The 20,330-nt window shown below is 45.7% G+C and overlaps 1 protein-coding gene across 1 annotated transcript in view; it reads left to right on the top strand.

The window, feature by feature from the left end:
• LOC149328939 (anoctamin-4) overlaps positions 1-14,025 on the top strand; it is a 61,025-nt gene extending 47,000 nt beyond the window's left edge. Inside the window, exons 24-27 of the mRNA XM_089562020.1 lie at positions 5,343-5,527; positions 10,134-10,239; positions 11,651-11,852; positions 13,241-14,025. Coding sequence (XP_089418146.1) covers positions 5,343-5,527; positions 10,134-10,239; positions 11,651-11,833 — 474 coding nt within the window. The 3' untranslated portion in view covers positions 11,834-11,852; positions 13,241-14,025. The remainder of the gene's footprint in view (positions 1-5,342; positions 5,528-10,133; positions 10,240-11,650; positions 11,853-13,240) is intronic.
• Positions 14,026-20,330: the final 6,305 nt, after the last annotated feature.

The raw sequence follows: 20,330 nt of genomic DNA, 5'->3' as shown, positions 1-20,330 counted from the left end.
ACAAAATTTGTTTAAGGGTCCCGACCACTATGAGCTATTACTCATTATGTAGACGACAACAACAAATAACGCATCTATATAGCCATAAGCATGTTACAGCAGTAGGCACTGGATACTAGTGAAAACGTCAAATAAACATGTTATAATTAGAAAAAAAATACAAACCAAAGCACTAAAGAATGTAGACTAGGTTGAATTTAGTAGAAAATGTTTTAATTGTTTTTTAAAGGCATGAAGTGTGGGTGAAACTTGAACATTATAGTCAAGACTATTCCACAAATAAGGACCCGTCAATTGAAACGTTTGTCAGCCATAATTTTTGTGTATTGTAGGAAGCAAGAGCCGATGTCTTGTAGTAGACGTGTTGGTGTGTAGTGAGTGATGAAGACATACTGTAGACATAGGCCTCGGATCAGCCTATACTTGAAGAGGGGACGGAAGAAACTACTAAGAAAGAAGCCTATGAAATAGTTGCTGGCAAGAGAGAAAGTACACAAATTGAGAATCTCCCTGAAAAGCAGATATTTGGCTTTAACAGAGGGGTGCTGCGGTAGTGCTCAACAGACGACCAGTAATCTCGCAGATATCAAAGCGAACTGAGCAACAGAAGTTGGCGCTAGGATTTATCGACAGGGTACCGGTAAGCTTGGTCAGGAGATAAAATGCTGAAGGAGAAGCGTCAAAGCCCGAAAGCCCCAAATCAGCGTACAGAATAAAACTGGTCAGCTATCACAGGTCATAAATAACCGAAAGGTTACCGACTTAAGGAAGTATAATATGGAGAGACCCCAGCATGGTGTACAGAACGGAGGTAGTATGAAAGCCGTCAGGTAGAAACTAGGATATGATAAAATTATATGCATGCGCTAAGAAACATGGAGGGCAATGTCATTAGCAAAAGGAATAAGATTGTCAATGTAGGCGATGACTTCTAAACTGTTTTCAACCCTCCTGGAGTAATCAAGACGATAATGAGAGAAGCAGTAGTGTAGAGTAGTGGGACATGTCGGCGGTAGCTAAGGAGAAAGGAAATAAAGCTTTAAAAGCAACGCAAAGGTGGAAGGCAGTTGGTGAGAATCAGATAAGAGCAGAGTTGTTGAAGCTCAGAAAATTATGCTCAGAAACAATGCTCACAGAATTAGGTAGCAGATTTCACTAGATTCATCTACTGAGTTATCCATCCTATCTTGTCCATTCGTTACTTTGTTTACTGAGCCCAGTACTTGTTTCAGTACAATTCAGTACTTACTTTGCTTTTTTTGTGTGTGTGTGTGATGAAGCCTTAGGACGAGCGATCGAATACGGCCGTGGTGGCCGCATTCATGTGAAGGCGGTATGCAGCGCCTGGATGTTGTGCTATGCCGGTGCAAGTTAAAGAACCATACGTTGTGCAAACTATTTGAAGCCCTCCACTACGGTGTCTCATAGGCGATGTGCGCATTCGGGACATTAACTCGTATATATCATGCTATACTAATACTTCTTTTGGATAATTCAAGACCATAGTTTCAATCCCGGCCGCGGCTGCGGTATTTCCGTGGAGGCGAAATATAAGCGGGCATGCGCGCTGTACGACAGCATCGAACGTATAGGAACCTCTGGTGGTCTAAATTAATGCGGAGACCACGAAAACAGCGTGTCACTTCAGGGCGTTTGAACCGCACGTATTACAATTTATTTAATTGGTGTATTAATTTCTTTATAAAATTAAGACCAGCGCTTAAGACGTGGATATAGCAAAGAATCAGACAGGACAAGCGCTAAACATCAACTGAATTTTAGATTCGACAGAACAAACATAAATACATTTGGGGTGGGTGATTGGCGCGCAGCACCGAAAAAAAATCCTATAAAAAGATAAGTCACCATTATTAGACGCGTGGCAGACTGTTTCCACGATATAAAACTTCTTTTTGCGACAAGGCCACAGACGGTTTGCTGACACACTTCTGATCTTGCTTTCAAATGTGGAAGGCCTCGCATATCTCAGTTGATGGTTTAGAAGATGGTTTGGTTGGTTGGTTTTATGGGGTTTAACGTCCCAAAGCGACTAAGGCTACGAGAGACGCCGTAGTGGAGGGCTCCGGAAATTTCGACCACCTGGGGTTCTTTAACGTGCACTGACATCGCACAGTACACGGGCCTCGAATTTCTCCTCCAAAGAAATTCAGCCGCCGCGGCCGGGATCGAACCCGCGTCTTTCGGGCCAGCAGCCGAGCACCATAGCCACTAAGCCACCGCGGCGGCTTGGTTTAGAAGAACGTCAATTTGGGCTAGATGGTGCGTAATCGTGCGGCAGAACGTGAGCCGGGGCAAAAAAGATGTCAGCAATGCAAGAAGTGTGAGCCACGGCTTCGGGAGATAAAGATTCTGGGCAAGAGTGGAGATATGAAGGCGCGGGAGCTTTTGGAAGCATTCTACATTAAGAAGATGGTTGGTTTATGGGGTTTAACGTCCCAAAGCGACTAAGGCTACGAGAGACGCCGTAGTGGAGGGCTCCGGAAATTTCGACCACCTGGGGTTCTTTAACGTGCACTGACATCGCACAGTACACGGGCCTCGAATTTCTCCTCCAAAGAAATTCAGCCGCCGCGGCCGGGATCGAACCCGCGTCTTTCGGGCCAGCAGCCGAGCACCATAGCCACTAAGCCACCGCGGCGGCTTGGTTTAGAAGAACGTCAATTTGGGCTAGATGGTGCGTAATCGTGCGGCAGAACGTGAGCCGGGGCAAAAAAGATGTCAGCAATGCAAGAAGTGTGAGCCACGGCTTCGGGAGATAAAGATTCTGGGCAAGAGTGGAGATATGAAGGCGCGGGAGCTTTTGGAAGCATTCTACATTAAGAAGATGGTTGGTTTATGGGGTTTAACGTCCCAAAGCGACTAAGGCTATGAGAGACGCCGTAGTGGAGGGCTCCGGAAATTTCGACCACCTGGGGTTCTTTAACGTGCACTGACATCACACAGTACACGGGCCTCGAATTTCTCCTCCAAAGAAATTCAGCCGCCGCGGCCGGGATCGAACCCGCGTCTTTCGGGCCAGCAGCCGAGCACCATAGCCACTAAGCCACCGCGGCGGCTTGGTTTAGAAGAACGTCAATTTGGGCTAGATGGTGCGTAATCGTGCGGCAGAACGTGAGCCGGGGCAAAAAAGATGTCAGCAATGCAAGAAGTGTGAGCCACGGCTTCGGGAGATAAAGATTCTGGGCAAGAGTGGAGATATGAAGGAGCGGGAGCTTTTGGAAGCATTCTACATTAAGAAGATGGTTGGTTTATGGGGTTTAACGTCCCAAAGCGACTAAGGCTACGAGAGACGCCGTAGTGGAGGGCTCCGGAAATTTCGACCACCTGGGGTTCTTTAACGTGCACTGACATCGCACAGTACACGGGCCTCGAATTTCTCCTCCAAAGAAATTCAGCCGCCGCGGCCGGGATCGAACCCGCGTCTTTCGGGCCAGCAGCCGAGCACCATAGCCACTAAGCCACCGCGGCGGCTTGGTTTAGAAGAACGTCAATTTGGGCTAGATGGTGCGTAATCGTGCGGCAGAACGTGAGCCGGGGAAAAAAAGATGTCAGCAATGCAAGAAGTGTGAGCCACGGCTTCGGGAGATAAAGATTCTGGGCAAGAGTGGAGATATGAAGGCGCGGGAGCTTTTGGAAGCATTCTACATTAAGAAGATGGTTGGTTTATGGGGTTTAACGTCCCAAAGCGACTAAGGCTACGAGAGACGCCGTAGTGGAGGGCTCCGGAAATTTCGACCACCTGGGGTTCTTTAACGTGCACTGACATCGCACAGTACACGGGCCTCGAATTTCTCCTCCAAAGAAATTCAGCCGCCGCGGCCGGGATCGAACCCGCGTCTTTCGGGCCAGCAGCCGAGCACCATAGCCACTAAGCCACCGCGGCGGCTTGGTTTAGAAGAACGTCAATTTGGGCTAGATGGTGCGTAATCGTGCGGCAGAACGTGAGCCGGGGCAAAAAAGATGTCAGCAATGCAAGAAGTGTGAGCCACGGCTTCGGGAGATAAAGATTCTGGGCAAGAGTGGAGATATGAAGGCGCGGGAGCTTTTGGAAGCATTCTACATTAAGAAGATGGTTGGTTTATGGGGTTTAACGTCCCAAAGCGACTAAGGCTATGAGAGACGCCGTAGTGGAGGGCTCCGGAAATTTCGACCACCTGGGGTTCTTTAACGTGCACTGACATCGCACAGTACACGGGCCTCGAATTTCTCCTCCAAAGAAATTCAGCCGCCGCGGCCGGGATCGAACCCGCGTCTTTCGGGCCAGCAGCCGAGCACCATAGCCACTAAGCCACCGCGGCGGCTTGGTTTAGAAGAACGTCAATTTGGGCTAGATGGTGCGTAATCGTGCGGCAGAACGTGAGCCGGGGCAAAAAAGATGTCAGCAATGCAAGAAGTGTGAGCCACGGCTTCGGGAGATAAAGATTCTGGGCAAGAGTGGAGATATGAAGGCGCGGGAGCTTTTGGAAGCATTCTACATTAAGAAGATGGTTGGTTTATGGGGTTTAACGTCCCAAAGCGACTAAGGCTATGAGAGACGCCGTAGTGGAGGGCTCCGGAAATTTCGACCACCTGGGGTTCTTTAACGTGCACTGACATCGCACAGTACACGAGCCTCTAGAATTTCTCCTCCAAAGAAATTAGGGATTAGATTGCGTAAGTGATACTTCTGTCCGCCTTTTCAATACTGAGATATCATATCTTGAACGGTTTTGTTGATGCCTGTTGTACAGGTTTTTTGCGCATGCCTTAAATTTTCTATATATTTGCTGGCTTTGCAGTAAATAAACTCAGATGAAGTTAGCGCATGTCCTATGTCAGCCTTTCTTGTGTACGTCTTCGTGTAGCGCTATTGCTATTTCTGTCTCAGTTGATGTTTCAGTTTATATTTAGCGCTCGTCCTGTCTGATTCTTTTCTATTTCCACGTCTTAAGCACTAGCTAGTCTTACGTTTATAGTGAACCCCAACCAACTATCCTAGATTTCTGTTTTAGATTTATTCACTTTGCGCAAGATCGGACAGTGTTATCTTATAAAAATGGTCTATATACAGTCTATAGACTTCTTATTGACTCTATTGACTTCCTGTAGATATTGCTTTTTGTCTATTCATAGTCTATAGACTGTCTATAGACAAAAGTCTACTAAAAGTGTATGGCCATAAAACTATAGATTGTCTATAGACTGTCTATGGCATTTGTATTGCGTATAGACTGTTGTCTAGGATCTGTCTATAGACAATCTATAGACTTTATAGACAGCAGTCTATAGACACTCTATACACTGACTAAAACTTTTTTATAAGGGGTGTTTAACGTTCGCAGGCGTTCCTAATTGCGTACACGAGTGACTTCATCCCTCGGATGCTGTACCGCATGGTACACAGCGGTGAGCACAGCCTCCGCGGATTCGTCAACTTCACCCTGTCCTCCTTCGATACGAGCGACTACGATGACGAGACACGTCCGGACAACGCTACGCTGGACGGCGTCATCGTTCGCGAGTGCAGGTTAGGTTCAACGTAAGCCTGAGCGCATGCCTGACGCCCTCAAGAGCGGACGTATTAAGGCGGAAGCCTTTAATGCCTCATCGTTGTAAGCAGGAGTTGTCGACAGAAATGTCACGCTTTTCAATTGGTCGAAATGGTCGCGACGTCACAGTGCGCGAATTTCAAACGGGGTCAATTGTACATTGGCTAGTAACCACGCAACCAATTAAAGGGATGGTATAGTGATGCTCTAAGTACGTGGAACTGAGTTTTAACCAATTCACGTAATTAACATTTCTATTCATTTCATTTCATTTCATTTATTGATCCCTTAAAGGCCCGAAGGCATTACATAAGGGGGGGCATATTGGTTTCCAACGGCGATGATGGGAACATGCATAACAATAAAAAGAACAAACATACAAACAAACATAAAAGGGGTTGCAGTCATATCAGGGTTTCCCAGCAGGTGATACATCATTTAATAAAGATATGTCAAGCAATACTCGCTACAAAGAGCGCAGAAGTGATCAAGATTTATGTGAGGTGAATTTTTATTTTCTCGTGGAATGTTTTGTGATCAGTGCATGCAGCGATGTCGTTAGGCAGTGAATTCCATAGTGCTATTGCGTTGGGGAAAAATGAGTTGTTGTAAGCTGACGTGTGGCCACTGATGCGTGCTATCGGGTTACCGTGACTAAGCAGGGAGGACGTTCGTAGAGGGGCGGTTAATAGAGCTTGCCGTGATCTTGTGTTATGATAAAATGTATGAAGTAAGCATAGGCGGGAAACGACGCGGCGTGATTCCAGTGTTGAGAGACGGAGGGACTGCTTGAGGGCGGTGACACTGGCTTCTCTTGAGTAACATGAAGTGATGAACCGAGCTGCACGATTTTGGATTGATTCCAATTCGATGGTGAGATACGATTGCCATGGGTGCCAGATGGATGATGCATACTCTAATTTTGGCATACTCTAATTCAGACCAGATAAATAAATAAAACCGAGTAGGAAATTGGCCGAGTTGGGGAATCGAACCAGGGTCTCCGGAGTGCGAGACGAGCGCACTAACCACTCCACCATGCCAGCTCGATGGTTTGGGAATGAACAAAGGCGCGTCTAGCTAATACGGCGTCTTAGTTTACTCCCATCTTCCTCCCTTCCCTTACGGCGAGGTTCAAGTGACCACCGAGACATGCGAGACAGATGCATTTCCTTTCCTCAAAAACCAACTTAACGACGAGCAAGGCGTAGAGCCGAACGGGCGATGGCGTTCTGTGGACTTCCTGGCAGCGTTGCAAGACGCTGTCGCGTTCCACTCTTAGAGGCGAGTTTTAACATCTTAACCACACATAGTTACACAAGCTGCAACACCGCGCTTCCACCTCACCGCACTTTAGGTCAACAAAGTGCTCCCCTTAATTTTTTGCTGCGTGCAATGCCTTCCGCTTGTAAAACTGCCTCAGAGCCGTACTATATTCGACGATCTTTACGGCAAAGTTCCTGCGGCAGAAAACGCCACTGCAATGAATGGGGCGACCGCTGTTTGCTCTGTTTGGCTTCATGCAGCAAGAAGTAATGAACATTACCGCGCATCCCTCGACGGCAGTGCAAATGCGGTCAAAAAGTGTCAAATAACGCTGATCAAGGCCGTCTACAAGAGCAGGCACACTGGCTGTTTCCTTTAATATTTTGAAAGTGTTCATTTCGACAACGTTACATTAAACGCAGTGTGAACGTAAAGGTCTCCACAGGAATTTGCGTCCTCTAAAATCTTAAATCATATATTGTGGGACATTACACCGTATACACAAATACACCATACGGGACTAAAAAGGGAGTAAGCTCTCCTCTAGCACATTGCCTTTTGTTGGTCAAATGTTTAGGGGAATCCCCCAAGGTGGAGTAGATTTGTAACAAGGGTGTAACTCACTGACATCCACCCGAGCGCACCCATACTGCTATAAAGGCATTAAAGCTATACAGCTTTCTCGGAAACTTCTCAGTTAAAGAAAAATACGTCCTGGTCCGGGGTTCGAACCCGAGACCACCGCTTCACCAGAGCAGTCGCTCTACCAATTTAGCTAACCGGGGCGGCAAGCTTATGGTAGGGCGAGAGCGAATTGATCAATAACTCGAAGTGGAAACAGTGTTCGTCAAATGTTAGGGGAATCCCGCAAGGTGGAGTAGATTTGTAATAAGGGAGTAATCACTCATTGACGTCCACCTGAGCGCAGCCATACGGCTACAAAGGAAAGCTATACAGCTTTCTCCTCCTGTAGCTGTATAGTTGTAAAGCTGTATAGCTTTCCTTTGTAGCCGTATGGCTGCCCTGGGGTGGACGTCAATGAGTCATTACTCCCTTATTACTCCCTTTTGTATAAGGGAGTGTACTAGACGACAGATAACTCCTTTTTTACTAGTTTCTGTTTAGAGTGTGTAGTTAAGCCGCGGTTGCCAGCGGTACGTTTTCCTTCTATACCTATTCCTCGGGGCCTAAGCACGGCCATTTCGAAGCGATATTAGGTATGTCTTCTCAAAAAAGCTACAGTTTATGTTTGACAAAACATTCATTTCTGGAGATTAGCACAGTACCGTGTCCAAATTAATTCACACCTCGTCGGTAATGGCGGCTGGTGCAGTGAGTCAAATTAGAAGAAAAGCGGGCTTACTGCGCTCGTATTGGCTCGCGTCAGCCACCGCTTTCTTGCTAATCCGACGTCATGCGCTAGTATCTGGCCAGACGAGATGGGCTGCGTCAGGCGTATTTTTCGACGCTCCGCATCAAGTGAGCGCCACCGGGCCCCTCCTCCTCCCCTCCTTTCAAGTGCCTGGAGTAATCACCCCGTTAACCCTCTTCTAGATTACAACAAAGGGTTTTTTTTTTTTTTCAAATAAAAAATATGTTACCGAATTCTGCTTCTTGAGCTCTGTCCTAAACCTAATTCAGGCTGCGAACAAAATAGAGCATGAGCACACTCATCGACTCCGGCGCTAAAACGTGAACTGGATCTCCTAATTATGCTCATGCGCATACGCTTTGTCCTTGTGAAACTACCGGCATGCTGATACATGTGTAATAAAGCACTCTGACCTTAACATTTTGCTTACGTTTACAAGCAACCCTGATTAAGGCCCTTCCGCTCTGGAACCCCTACGTGCGAAAGTATGTGTTCATTCTTCATAGGCAGCATGTGTTCATAGGCAGAATTGGCGATTCTCTAATTAACATTCATATATCACGGCGAGTCCTCCCACCACAACCAGCGCAGTGGTTAAGCAGTGCACCCACTAAAGATTGGAGGGTAAGGACTGTAGGTTCATTCTGAATTATCTAGGGTGCAAAAACAGGACTAAGGTAGAAAAACACAGGACAAGGCACCTCGTCCTGTGTTTTTCTACCTTCGTCCGGTCTTTACCTTCTTAATAATGCAGAATGAACCACAACCAACTAGCCCAGCAACAAATTATCTTAAGGACTGTAGGGTAGGGTAGGGTGGGGAAGGTAGGGTAGGGTAGGGATAGTGCGACCAATACCCTACCCTACCCCACCATACCCTACCCTACCGTATAATCCTTAAGAGAATTTGTTGCTGGGCTAGTTGGTTTTGGTTCATTCTGAATTATTTAGGGCGCAAAAACAGGAAAAGGTAGAAAAATGGCTGAGGCTTAGCTAAGGTTAAGCCGTCAGATGCGAAGCATATTGATGGCTAGGCTTGGTAATACATGGCTTTCCTTGGTTGACGTTCATCCCGCTCTTCATCGGTCTCTGTGGCACGCTGAAGCTTTCGCTTCTCGTTCAAATCATCCCTGCTTCTAGGCGGCATCCCAACACCTGGCCGCCTCGTAAGTGCCCGGAGAGCGAGGCATGCTCAGCTTTATACCGCTGCTGTAGCATCACGTGGTCAGCTGCAGTGCCTCTGATGTGGAGCCTCCACCGCCGCGGCCGACCGCGCGAGCCGGCAGCCCATCTCTCCTCTGCTGTGACGTCATGTTGTCATGTGGTCAGCCGCCGCGCCTCTGATGTGGAGCCTCCACCGCCGCGGCCGACCGCGCGAGCCGGCAGCTCATCTCTCCTCTGCTGTGACGTCATGTTGCACGTGGTGTCACGTGGTCACGCTAAAGGTCAATGGTAGCTCCACCGCCGCGCTCGACCGGCTGTAGTGTAGCTCTAGTAATATGCTTCGCATAAAACACCTCGTCCTGTGTTTTTCTACCTTCGTCTTTACCCTCTTAATAATTCAGAATGAACCAAAACCAACTAGCCCAGCAACAAATTCTCTTAAGGATTGTAGGGTAGGGTAGGGTGGGGTAGGTTAGGGTAGGGTAGGGTAGGGTAGGGTAGGGTAGGAATAGTGCGACCACTGTTGTGCTTCCCGAGCTACTTCTCGCAACCAATCATTGATTTAACTGCCACCTGCCACCCACTGACTAAATCTTGCACGATCATCCTGCGAACTAACCTGAGCTTACCCGAGTACCTCGGGTAAGATCAGGTTAGTTTGGAGCTCGTAACAAGACAAGACAAGGTTTTTGCTATGATTTTTATGTCTGGAGCAGTGCTTTCACCCTAGAAGGCGTGTACTTTCTTTTAATCATTCAAGTTAACGTGTGTTTGATGCCGCAGGTACCTCGACTACCGGGAGCCCCCTGGCTCCGACAAGGAGTACCAGCTGACTCTCACCTACTGGCACATATTCGCTGCCAGGCTCTTCTTTGTCGTCGTTTTCGAGGTACGCACCTTTCTTGGAAGCGACTTCCTTGTTTACCCGAAGAAATATTGCAGCATACCCAGTAGGCGTGAGTAGAACAAAATATGAAATGCCGTTGGATCTCAGTGGGCAATCGTCACATCCGTGCCAAACTTTCATTTCTACTGCATATCTCTTTATAGCATAACTGCACCAAACACTTTAAAAATTATGTTCACACTTTTGTTTACTAGCTTGTCGTGACAATTGGCATGTTTCTTTTGTGTTTTAACTGTGTTCCCTATTCATTGCATTTTTGTTTCTATTTCCGTGATCATCTGACACATCCGAGACAATATTTTTTTGTATGCATCATTCTCATTGTTTGCCACCTTTGCTTTGAAAGTTTTCGTTATTTCTGCTCTATATCTTGCATCTTTAGCTCAAGTTTGTGTGATTTGCATTTGCTTTTGCCCTTCCCCCCACTAATTTACTACTGTGCCTTGAGGTATAATAAATAGATAAATAAATCAATGCTAAATTCATTCAATAATATTGTAACTACGGAATGGTGGGCGCACATCTGTTGTGCGCCTGTTGGGGAGCGCGAAATCTATTTACGATAACTTGTCGAAGAGTGTGCTGGGGAGCACGAAATCTATTTAGCACGATATTCCTGATAATCTGTCGAAGAGTGCCAAGTACAGCTTTCTTGGACAAAAATTTTTAATATTGAAATATTGCAAGCTACTGTTATGGAAATATTGAATGCAATGGTCCATTCTTCTGAATCGCAGTAAAATCTGTCAGTTAATGTTTTTCGGTCGCTCGCATAGAGTACAGACTGCCGTATAAAACCAATGGGGAACGTTTTTGACGATAGCAAAAACGTTAATAGCAAAACCTTACAAGCCTGCCGAGGAGAGATTTGAGGATATACTGACTGTTATAGTGAAATTTCCTTAATGCATAAGAAAAAACTGCGTTCATAAACTCTTTCCTATTGCAAAATGCTTTTGTCCAGAATTGCTTGTTATGATACTGGTGGTTACACGAAGTAATAACTTACAAACCAACCGCGCTTCATAAAAGCTGACAGCAAAAGGCAGGAACTATGTGCTGGCAGTGCACTGCGCTTATGGTTGTTGCAAAGCGTGTTCTAGCATCTACACCCTCTCTCAAAAGTCTTCAGGCCACATTCTAGTTTTTGCTTTCCAGCAGTGTAGTGCGGCAGTTATGTCTCCCGTGAAGCTCTAATCCTGTGCAGGCTAAGAAATACTATGGTACCCGCTGTTTAATTCCATTAGGAACTTATTGGTGCCGTAGCGCCTCAACTAGCCAGAGGTAAGCAATGTGTCATAACGAATTTCCAGCAGCTGCACCTGTTCCCACTGTCTGAGTATTATTCGTTGTTTCAAATTATGGGCCATCACTTTGCACCTGTATTACGCAGCACGTGGTGTTCTTCATAACGGGGCTTGTGGCCGCTTTGATTCCGGACGTTCCCCGGTCGGTGCAACAAAGGATCAAGCGGGAACACATTGTGGAACAAGACGTCATCGCCGGACTGGAGACTGCCCAGCCAATCGTGACCCAGAAGACCTCTAGAAGTACCTCTTCGGCACGCAGTAATTGACAAGGACGGCACTGGGCAAGTCAGTAGTCACAATCCTTCTCGTTTCAAGGCAATAGATAAAACATTAGAGGCTAAACGAGGCTGCAGCCTAGTTAAACGATTCGGCGAGAGCCGTCATTGGTTGCAATTCTCACGCGGAGGCGGTGTCTGCTAGCGCTGACCCTTCCTTCACTATCACCGCTGCACTGCCTTCGAAGCAAGAACCTCGTCTAAGATGGCATCGTCGCTGGCGCCTCTCCGGCTGCTGTCCGACCTTCGTCGCCCGCGGTACCAATTTCGCCACTGTCTGTTTGACTAATCTTGACCACTGTCTATTTGGCCACTGCCTCTCTGTCTAGCTACCGGAGTATAAGCAAACCGCATACTATGCCACGTCAGTTCCATTAATGACTGGTCGCAAAAGTTTGCTCGGAAAGAGCAATTTGGGTTTCACAAGCCTCGCGGATAGTAGCACCTACCATCGCAGGGAAGAGCGCATTGCTGAACCAGAGCACCACTGCGCCAGGAGTAGTTTGAGTACTCTCAGCGCTCTTTCTATGAATTTTAAGTAAGGAATGGTCAATTCCGCATATATGGGCATATATGAGGCATATATATAGCCTCAATGCACAGTTGTAAATTAGTGAGGGGAAGGGCAAAACCAAATCCAAATCACACAAACTTGAGCTAAAGATACAAGAAATAGAACAGAAATAACGAAAAATTTCAAAGCAAAGGTGGCAAATATTGAGAATGATGCATACAAAAAAAATATTGTCTCGAATATATCAGATGGTGGCGGAAACAGAAATAAAAATGGAATGAATAGGGAACATAGTTAAAACACGAACATCAAACATTATGTCATCAAACTCTTAAGGCTGGGGTTAGTTCTGACTTCGGCGATTTTTGTCTCAAGCCTTGCAACCTTGAAAGGCGAGCCTCGAACCGAAACCAGAGTGAAAACCGAAGTGCTAGCGTACCTAATTTACCTTCGGCCTAACCGCGCTAAATTATCTTAATTTTAGTACGGAAGCACTATTTAACACGATTCAAACTAAAATTTTATACGGAGCCTCGGAGTAAACTAAAGTAAGCTCGGGGAAGTTCGGACGAGCGTCGCGCAAACGGGAGCCAATCGGAGGAAGCTCGGGAAAGTTCGGAGGAGTGTCGTGCCAGCAGTAGCCAATGAGAGGGGACCTTGAGATGTCCCTCGCTTTCGCACGTCTACTATATTTAACTACGTTAAAACCCTACCACTTTTTTTTTCGCATGAGCGTTGTCGGGGATGATATGAAGGTAATGTTCATTATTTCCGTAAACACCACCTGAAAGCCCACGCTCGTCTCGTCTGCTTCTCTGTGTCCTCTCTCGTGACGCTGTTTGACGAAAGAATTAACCCTAATCTATATATTTGCTATTTTGCAGGTCTTTCAGAACGGAGCACTTGGGTGTCTACCAGTGACGAAACGACAACTCTTTACTCGGAGCAGAATCTGTCGTCGCCGTCCTAGTCCCGACCTTATCAGTGCTACGTGAATGACTTTTTCAAATAGCATAAAGCAAAATCGTTTCACGGAACTTTACGCCAATGGATCACTTACGTGGACCAAGTATATGAAGCAGCTAGCTCTCGCATGTTCTATGTACACCGGTTGGGATTCCACTTTGTATTCATGTTATATGCGTATTTGCAGTTTACCCAGAGGGACACGTGCTTACGGCACCATGTATTGATGTTGTTTGCTTACCGTAACTACCCCAATGCGGCCTAAGGCATCTTACGTTGTGTTATGATGTTTCAACAAATATAAACAGCGTTGAAACCAGGAGTGCCGCAATCATTGTAGCTTATGACATGGGCCAAGCGACGCACCTTCTCCTCGATCATGAACTCATCTGTACTTACTCCAGTTTCTCATGTTTGTTTGTTTTTGTCTAGTGTATACGTTATTTCGCTCTTACGAGCATCTGGTCGAGGGCAGATAAGTTTTTTGAGGCGCACGGATAAACTCCTTGTTGTTTCTTTAATATGAAGTTTATAAAGCGGTAGCACTGATTTGAAAACATGTAACGATGTATTTAAGAAATATTGCAAAATCAGCATGCAACCGAGGGTGATTTAAATCTACTAAAAAACGTTCATGTATGCATGTCCCACTCCTTCTCAAAACTTCTGTGCTAATGGTATATAATAAGATGTGTCATATCTTTCTGAACAATTACACGGGCTATCACTTTGACTGTCCCAATTGGCTCCCACTATAAAATCAATGCATTGTGGCAGTAGAGTTCTACAGCAGCGATTTTTGGCTACCTAATTTTCGGCCCTCTTGGGCAACAGCAACCCCAGTGACATGATAAAGAATTCATTGAATTGTCTCATGTGCTAATCGCCCTAACTCCTTGACTGGTTTTTGTGCTCGAGAACAAATGTTTTCCTACGTAGATGACGGAAAATTTTAGAAGCAGTCTCTGTCCATATGACTTTGTTATACTTACGAAGGCATGAAAAAAATCACAAGCCATGCATACACACGCCGTGCCTTGTGTTGAGCTGCGTACAGTGAAAATATGGTCTCTTTATTTTCACCTGAGCGTACTGAATGCCAGGAAAAGAGGCGCATACTAAACTGCCGAACCACGTTGTTCTTTATTCGCTTGCACCTGAGGAGTGTTTTATGTCCGCTTGTGCGATGTGCCTGGATTTTTTTTTATACCATTCTACCGGTCATTGACTTATGCGTAACGCTATGTATCTGCTTCTTATACCCCCAGGCGTGACCGCATTGCGGCGCAGTGTTAATCAGAGGGCATGAGCTTTTATTCAGAAAGAGATCGGAACAGTTAAAAATTCTCCTGTCCTCAGAGGCGATTCATGTTTTATCATGTATAACACTCCCAAGCAGACTCCATTGTCTGAATGAAAAATATCTGAAGAGCGTTATTGCCTAACTGCAGTTTAATATACGCTTAACACTAATAAAGTAGCGCTTCTTTCGCGGCGTTTAACATTATTAAAGAAACACTTCGAGCCACCGCGGTGGCTCAGTGGTTATGGTACTCGACTGCTGGCCCCAAGAACGCGGGTTTGATCCCGACCGCGGCGGTCGTGTTGCTGTGGAGGCAAATTGCTACGGGTCTATGCACTGTGTGATGTCAGTGCACGTTAAAGAACCCCAGGTGGACGAAATTATCCGCAACCCTACACTACGGCGTCCCTTATACACGGAACCCCCTTGGGACGGTAAACCCCCCTAAACCTAAAGAAACACTTTCTTCGTGGCGTTGAACATTATTAAACGCCTTCTTCACGGCCCTCTTATGACAACAACCATCCTGCCCTTTTATTTAATGGGCAGGATGGTAATTTATGACATAAATACAGCTTGCGATCCTTCAGTCGACAATAAAACCTCTCGCAGTAGCTGATGTCCCTGTGCCAAAATTCACAAATTACATGACCAGTAAAAGATTTCAAAGGGCCCTGGTTGTGCCTACATGGAAATGTAGTGTCGCGGGTGGGTGGAGTCATTTGTCAATTACCTTTGAACCTGTACATTCCACCAGAAACCTGCAGCCTTCAAGCCTGAAAATGCAGTGGCAGAAACACCGCGCCAGCACGGTACGCCCTGTTTTTAATGCCTGCATGTTGAGCGCAGAAAAATGTATTGTTGTTTGCCTCTTCTGAAATGTAAAAGCGGAGTACCCTCACTTGCTTTCTTTTAGATGTTAATGGGTTAAATTTATGAGCTTTCCGAATAAGCAAAATCTCAAGTTATGTGGACAGATAGAGCACTATCATAAACTCCTGTTTGTCCTTATTTATTGATAAAGTTCTATTTCACGTACATACTTTTTTCCTTTAAAGCCCAGCGGTTCTTTTGTCACAGTTCACGTGTTCTTGGAATGAATTCGCTTCTTTCTGAAACACAGAAATGTAATAGTCGTTCTGAACATTAAGAGGGTTTCAAATTGGGCTAGTTGGTAGTTAACATGGTCAAACATAATTGCGCTTTTGAAAAGACGGGACAAAATAGGGACGACACAAACTCTCGTGCGCAAACTGTCAACTGAAGTTTTATTGCGATGAACACACATATATAAGCTACACGTCATAACATAAATCACCAAAAAACGGGGTAAGCAGCAGTTTTTCAATCATGTTAACAAGCATCAAAAAAAGATTTTGTCCCAGCTGATTGGATTACAATCGTTCACACTGATCCAAGAGGCAACTCTTGGATCAGTGTGAACGATCAGTGTGAAGCGCAATTATGTTTGTCCATGTTTGACCAAGTCGTTCTGCTCTTTTGGAGCATATTTTGTGCTGAAGTATTGCTATTAGCTGCAAAGTGATATAATGTTTTGAAGCCCCTTTACAGTGGAAGTGTTGAAGCGTGAACTTTTACATTAGTCGTGCGCCGCTTCTCTGTCTCAGTGAAATGATTGCATGTGAACTCCTACATTACCGTCTCTTATATAACAGCGAGGAATTTTTCTTTTCTTTCTTCTTTTTCTGTCTTTCTTTTTTTAATCATAATTTCTTTTTCGAATCACGAGCATTTCAACGAAAAAGCAGCAGGAATATTTTAACGCGATTTTTGTAATTCTCTAATTTACACTGTTCCAAAATGTTGAAAGAAGTACCTGCACACATGCTGAGCGCTGCACTTATGCTCATGTGTGATGTTGTGAAGTGTTTCATGATTTTACACTAAAATTTTCAATATCAGCAGTTACAAGCACTGTGATTGTGTTTAGCACGATTGCAGTGGTCTCGCTGATGTGATGTGCGTTTGTCACTATTTCAGGCTTTGAGCCTAAAGCACTCGTGTAAAATTTGTGTAAAAAGTTTGTCGCGAAAACTTAATGAATGCTTTGAACCAGACACTTCTGCTTGCTGTCGTGTCTGTTTTGTACTAGTCTTATTTGTGCGTTAATAATTCGTGTTCAAATAATAGCCAACTACCAGCTCACCTCTTGCCTTGTTTTCCATTCTTTCTGCATGTCTTTATTTTGCCACGAATACATATCGCACAATTACCGTCATATACGTCACTGCTACAGAGATATTGCGTCTGTGTACTTGTATTGCGGTCTTGATTTCAAGATCGGTTGCAAACTCTATTCAACCACATCACCAATATTCTCTACACATCTGTCGTGGCATTTTGCCGATGTAAAAGCTTTCCAGATAGCCAGACGAGGCTATCACAATTAGAGCTCATAGAAAACTATTGACGTTCTTAGCGTACACTAGTGTGTTTGTGTGAGCTCTTCTTTCTTTTTTTCCTTTTGTCATAACTCGAAATCGAATCTCAGAATTATTCTTGCCGTTAGCTACGCTTCTATAGACCAATCTTGTCCCTGGACGGGGACGGCAGGTGTCATCCATTGCGCCGTCGGTTACATTTGTCGGGTGAACCTTTTTACGTCAAATAATGCATGCAAGGGAGGCAGCGTGTTGTTTCGTGATTTTGCGGCTTCGCACGTAAACTCTGCGGAGAAAGAGAGAGAGACTAATGAATACAGGAGAGTTCTTGCTGGTTGTTAGCCTAGCGTGCTACTCCAGACAAACTCCGTGGTGTTCCGTATTTATCTATATGGTAGCCAGATCATAGCCGGATGATCGGGCTGCCTCGAGTCAATTGATGTCGCTGTCCAGCTCAAGACGGGAGCTGTCCGCTGCCACAACATTTGAAGATCATAGTTACGTAGCGAGCACTTTGTATCCCTTCCATGTAATTGTAGAGGAAGCATAACTGGATGAGAAGAAAGGCAATAGCTTTCGAAATTCCCAGCCGAAACAACTGTAATACAACAAAAAGTACACCCTGACTAACGATGACTTCCAGCTAAACTATTATGCACCACGAAAGCCATAAGTAAACCTAAGGTAAACCAATACGTTTAACCTAGGAGGTGAACATTCAGTATTATCGTAAGAATACTTGATGTTCGGTACATCCCATCATTTTACTACGGTCGTCGTACGTAGTCGATGTGAGCCAGGAACAGTTTTACAAGCAAGATTTTGCAGCGACTGCGAAGAGTATGCGCTCACAATGAATGCGTCCGCGCTGCACCCCACCGTATTATGCAGTTTTCCCGCAGTTACAAGTGAAAATATCTCCATATAGTCACGCGGGGGTCGCCCCTGCAGTTCGAAAGATTTCCCTGATTGGTAATGCCCCGTAGAATGACTGTATATACATAGTGGCGCGATGGTCGGACATATTTCACCCCAAACCATCCAAGTTATGAGAAAAATGCACCTCTATGACATGTAAGATCCTTCTTGGCGCATCGGTAAGAGTGCTCACACAATCCGTTTATTTTGTGCAGTCGAACTCGCTTGATTCTTATAAGAATCCTTTTCGACTGAGTGACACAGCTTCTTCGCAGTGTGCTAGCTGCACGAAGACCTACCTGAACGATTTGTTGCCGAAGCATTCGCAGTCACAAACGTATTTTCGAAGATGAGGAAACTTTTCCTAAAACTGTGTGTTCTAGGTACTCAAAACAACCTGTTAATTAAAATTTATAATCGGGCCTACGTGGTCCGGGAACAGTAGCTAGGCCGATGGCCGTCCGGCAGATGTCGAACACCAACTGGTGCGGAGGTTCTGACTTTTCTGCAGTGCATGAATAATGTGGAGCTATGTGATTGCGAGCGCCGCATATGGAACAAACGTAGCACTCTGGCTCCAGCAGAGAGCCTATATATTAGCTGTAAAGTCCAAGATACTTCCAGTGATTCTAATGTGCAGTACGGTTCCTATATACGTTGAGTTTTTTCTTGAAATGAGCTAAATCCGGACATCGAATTTAAGTGAAGTTAAGCTGCAACTGTATGTTTGCCCGCAGACCTTTCCTTTAAAAAGTGCAGAAATTAAATGGACCAAGTAAGTAGCATATTAAACATATCACCAAACAGCTTCTTTTTTCGCTTTTTGTCAAGCTGTATGTGGCTCATTTTGAAAAAAAACGTGTACCCGCAATGAGCTGGCATACACAAGGACACAAATGTTCACTAAAACTAACCATGGTTGTCCCGTCGTTGTTGCAGCTGGCGATTTAAGTCGTCATAATCCAATCGGTTCGCACCATGCGATTCCTGGCAAGAGTTTCAAATGGTGCGCAGCACACGTCACTACTACAATAGGGGAAGTATCACGACAGTCCAATGAAATTCAACAACGAAGCGGCTTTTTCCCGTCAAACGACCCCCTTCCAGCCAATGGCGCCTGACGATCCTCATGACCCTGCCAGAGTCCCTGGCAGGCGGCCGTTAAATTAATTATTGGTCACGAGAGGTCGCTTTGGAGGAGGAAACTAGCTCTCACAAGCCCCACCAATGGCAGCACCTATCACCGCAGGGCAGTGGCACATCGCTTAGCCGCTGCACCATTGCGCCAGGAGTGGTATGAGTATTCCCAGGGATCTATGAATGCAAAGTCGAGGATTACAAACTCTGCGCATTGGGCTGCCGCGTCATACCCTTAGGGCAGAGCTTATGGGCCCCCTACAGTTTTTTTCCTAAGGCTACTGCAGTGCAGTGTAGCAGTGAGGCATGTGTAAATGCTCAAAATTGCTGCAGTCATTTGCCTCAGCGAGTAATATAAAAGTTCATGTGGCAAGGGTCTAACACCCACGCGTCCGGACGCTTTAAACACCTGCTTCAACTGATTGGATACTTTTAGATACAAGAATTCGCCTCAAATAGGAATTCACATTTTCCTCTAGTAGCATGCTAAAGATATCTCTGGCCTCTTTTTGGCACATGGTTTAAAAAATTAGCTGAGGTTTAGCTCTGGTTAAACCAGGCAAGTTGCGTAAGCAAGCAGCAACTGTACTGCCCAAGGCGAAAGCGCGTATTTATTCCCCGTTTCCCTCCCGTTTCCTCCCTCCTCTCTCCTCATTCCGACACATGCGTCGAGAGCACGCGACTAGGCGCGGGGCAGCAGCGGCGGCTCAGCGACGGTCCTGCCGCCTGGTGGAGCGCGGCAGAAACAGTTGCTATGGCAACGGCGCTCCATCTGTTTGACCTCGGCCACCGCCGGGAGCAACGCGACGGCTCGAAACCTGGCGCAGTATTGCTTACGCAATAAAACGTTGCCAACGTGCAAAGTTCCCGTTTGCTGACCTCGCCGACACGTACGGCTCCACTACACTTTCGTAATTTGCTAAGTAACTGTTAAAAAGGCTGTGCAATGTACAAGTGTGCACAAGCTCGGAGTATAGTGAATTTATCGTTGATAAATGGCGCGATGTTTTCGGTGGCACTCACCTGTTTCCAAACTGAGCATGCAGTAAGAATGCATAAACAGTGAACCGTGGAACAAGCAGAAGAGGTGGCAGTGAAGCCAGCAAAACCAGATGGCGAACATAGGTTTTATCAAGTTCTCGAATACCAGGCTTTGAGTCTTATCTGATAGCTGATGTGATATGGCCTGTGCCTAAAAAAACAAGCTGTCCATGCTTTATAAACCTTTGTTTCTACTGCAAATATTGT

Source organism: Amblyomma mixtum, chromosome 9, assembly GCF_055824585.1.
Source record: "Amblyomma mixtum isolate Tamu chromosome 9, ASM5582458v1, whole genome shotgun sequence".
In the NCBI taxonomy this organism is placed as follows: Eukaryota; Metazoa; Arthropoda; class Arachnida; order Ixodida; family Ixodidae; genus Amblyomma; species Amblyomma mixtum.
The sequence above is the reverse complement of the archived record's forward strand: the minus strand, read 5'-3'. Positions and strand labels throughout refer to the sequence as shown.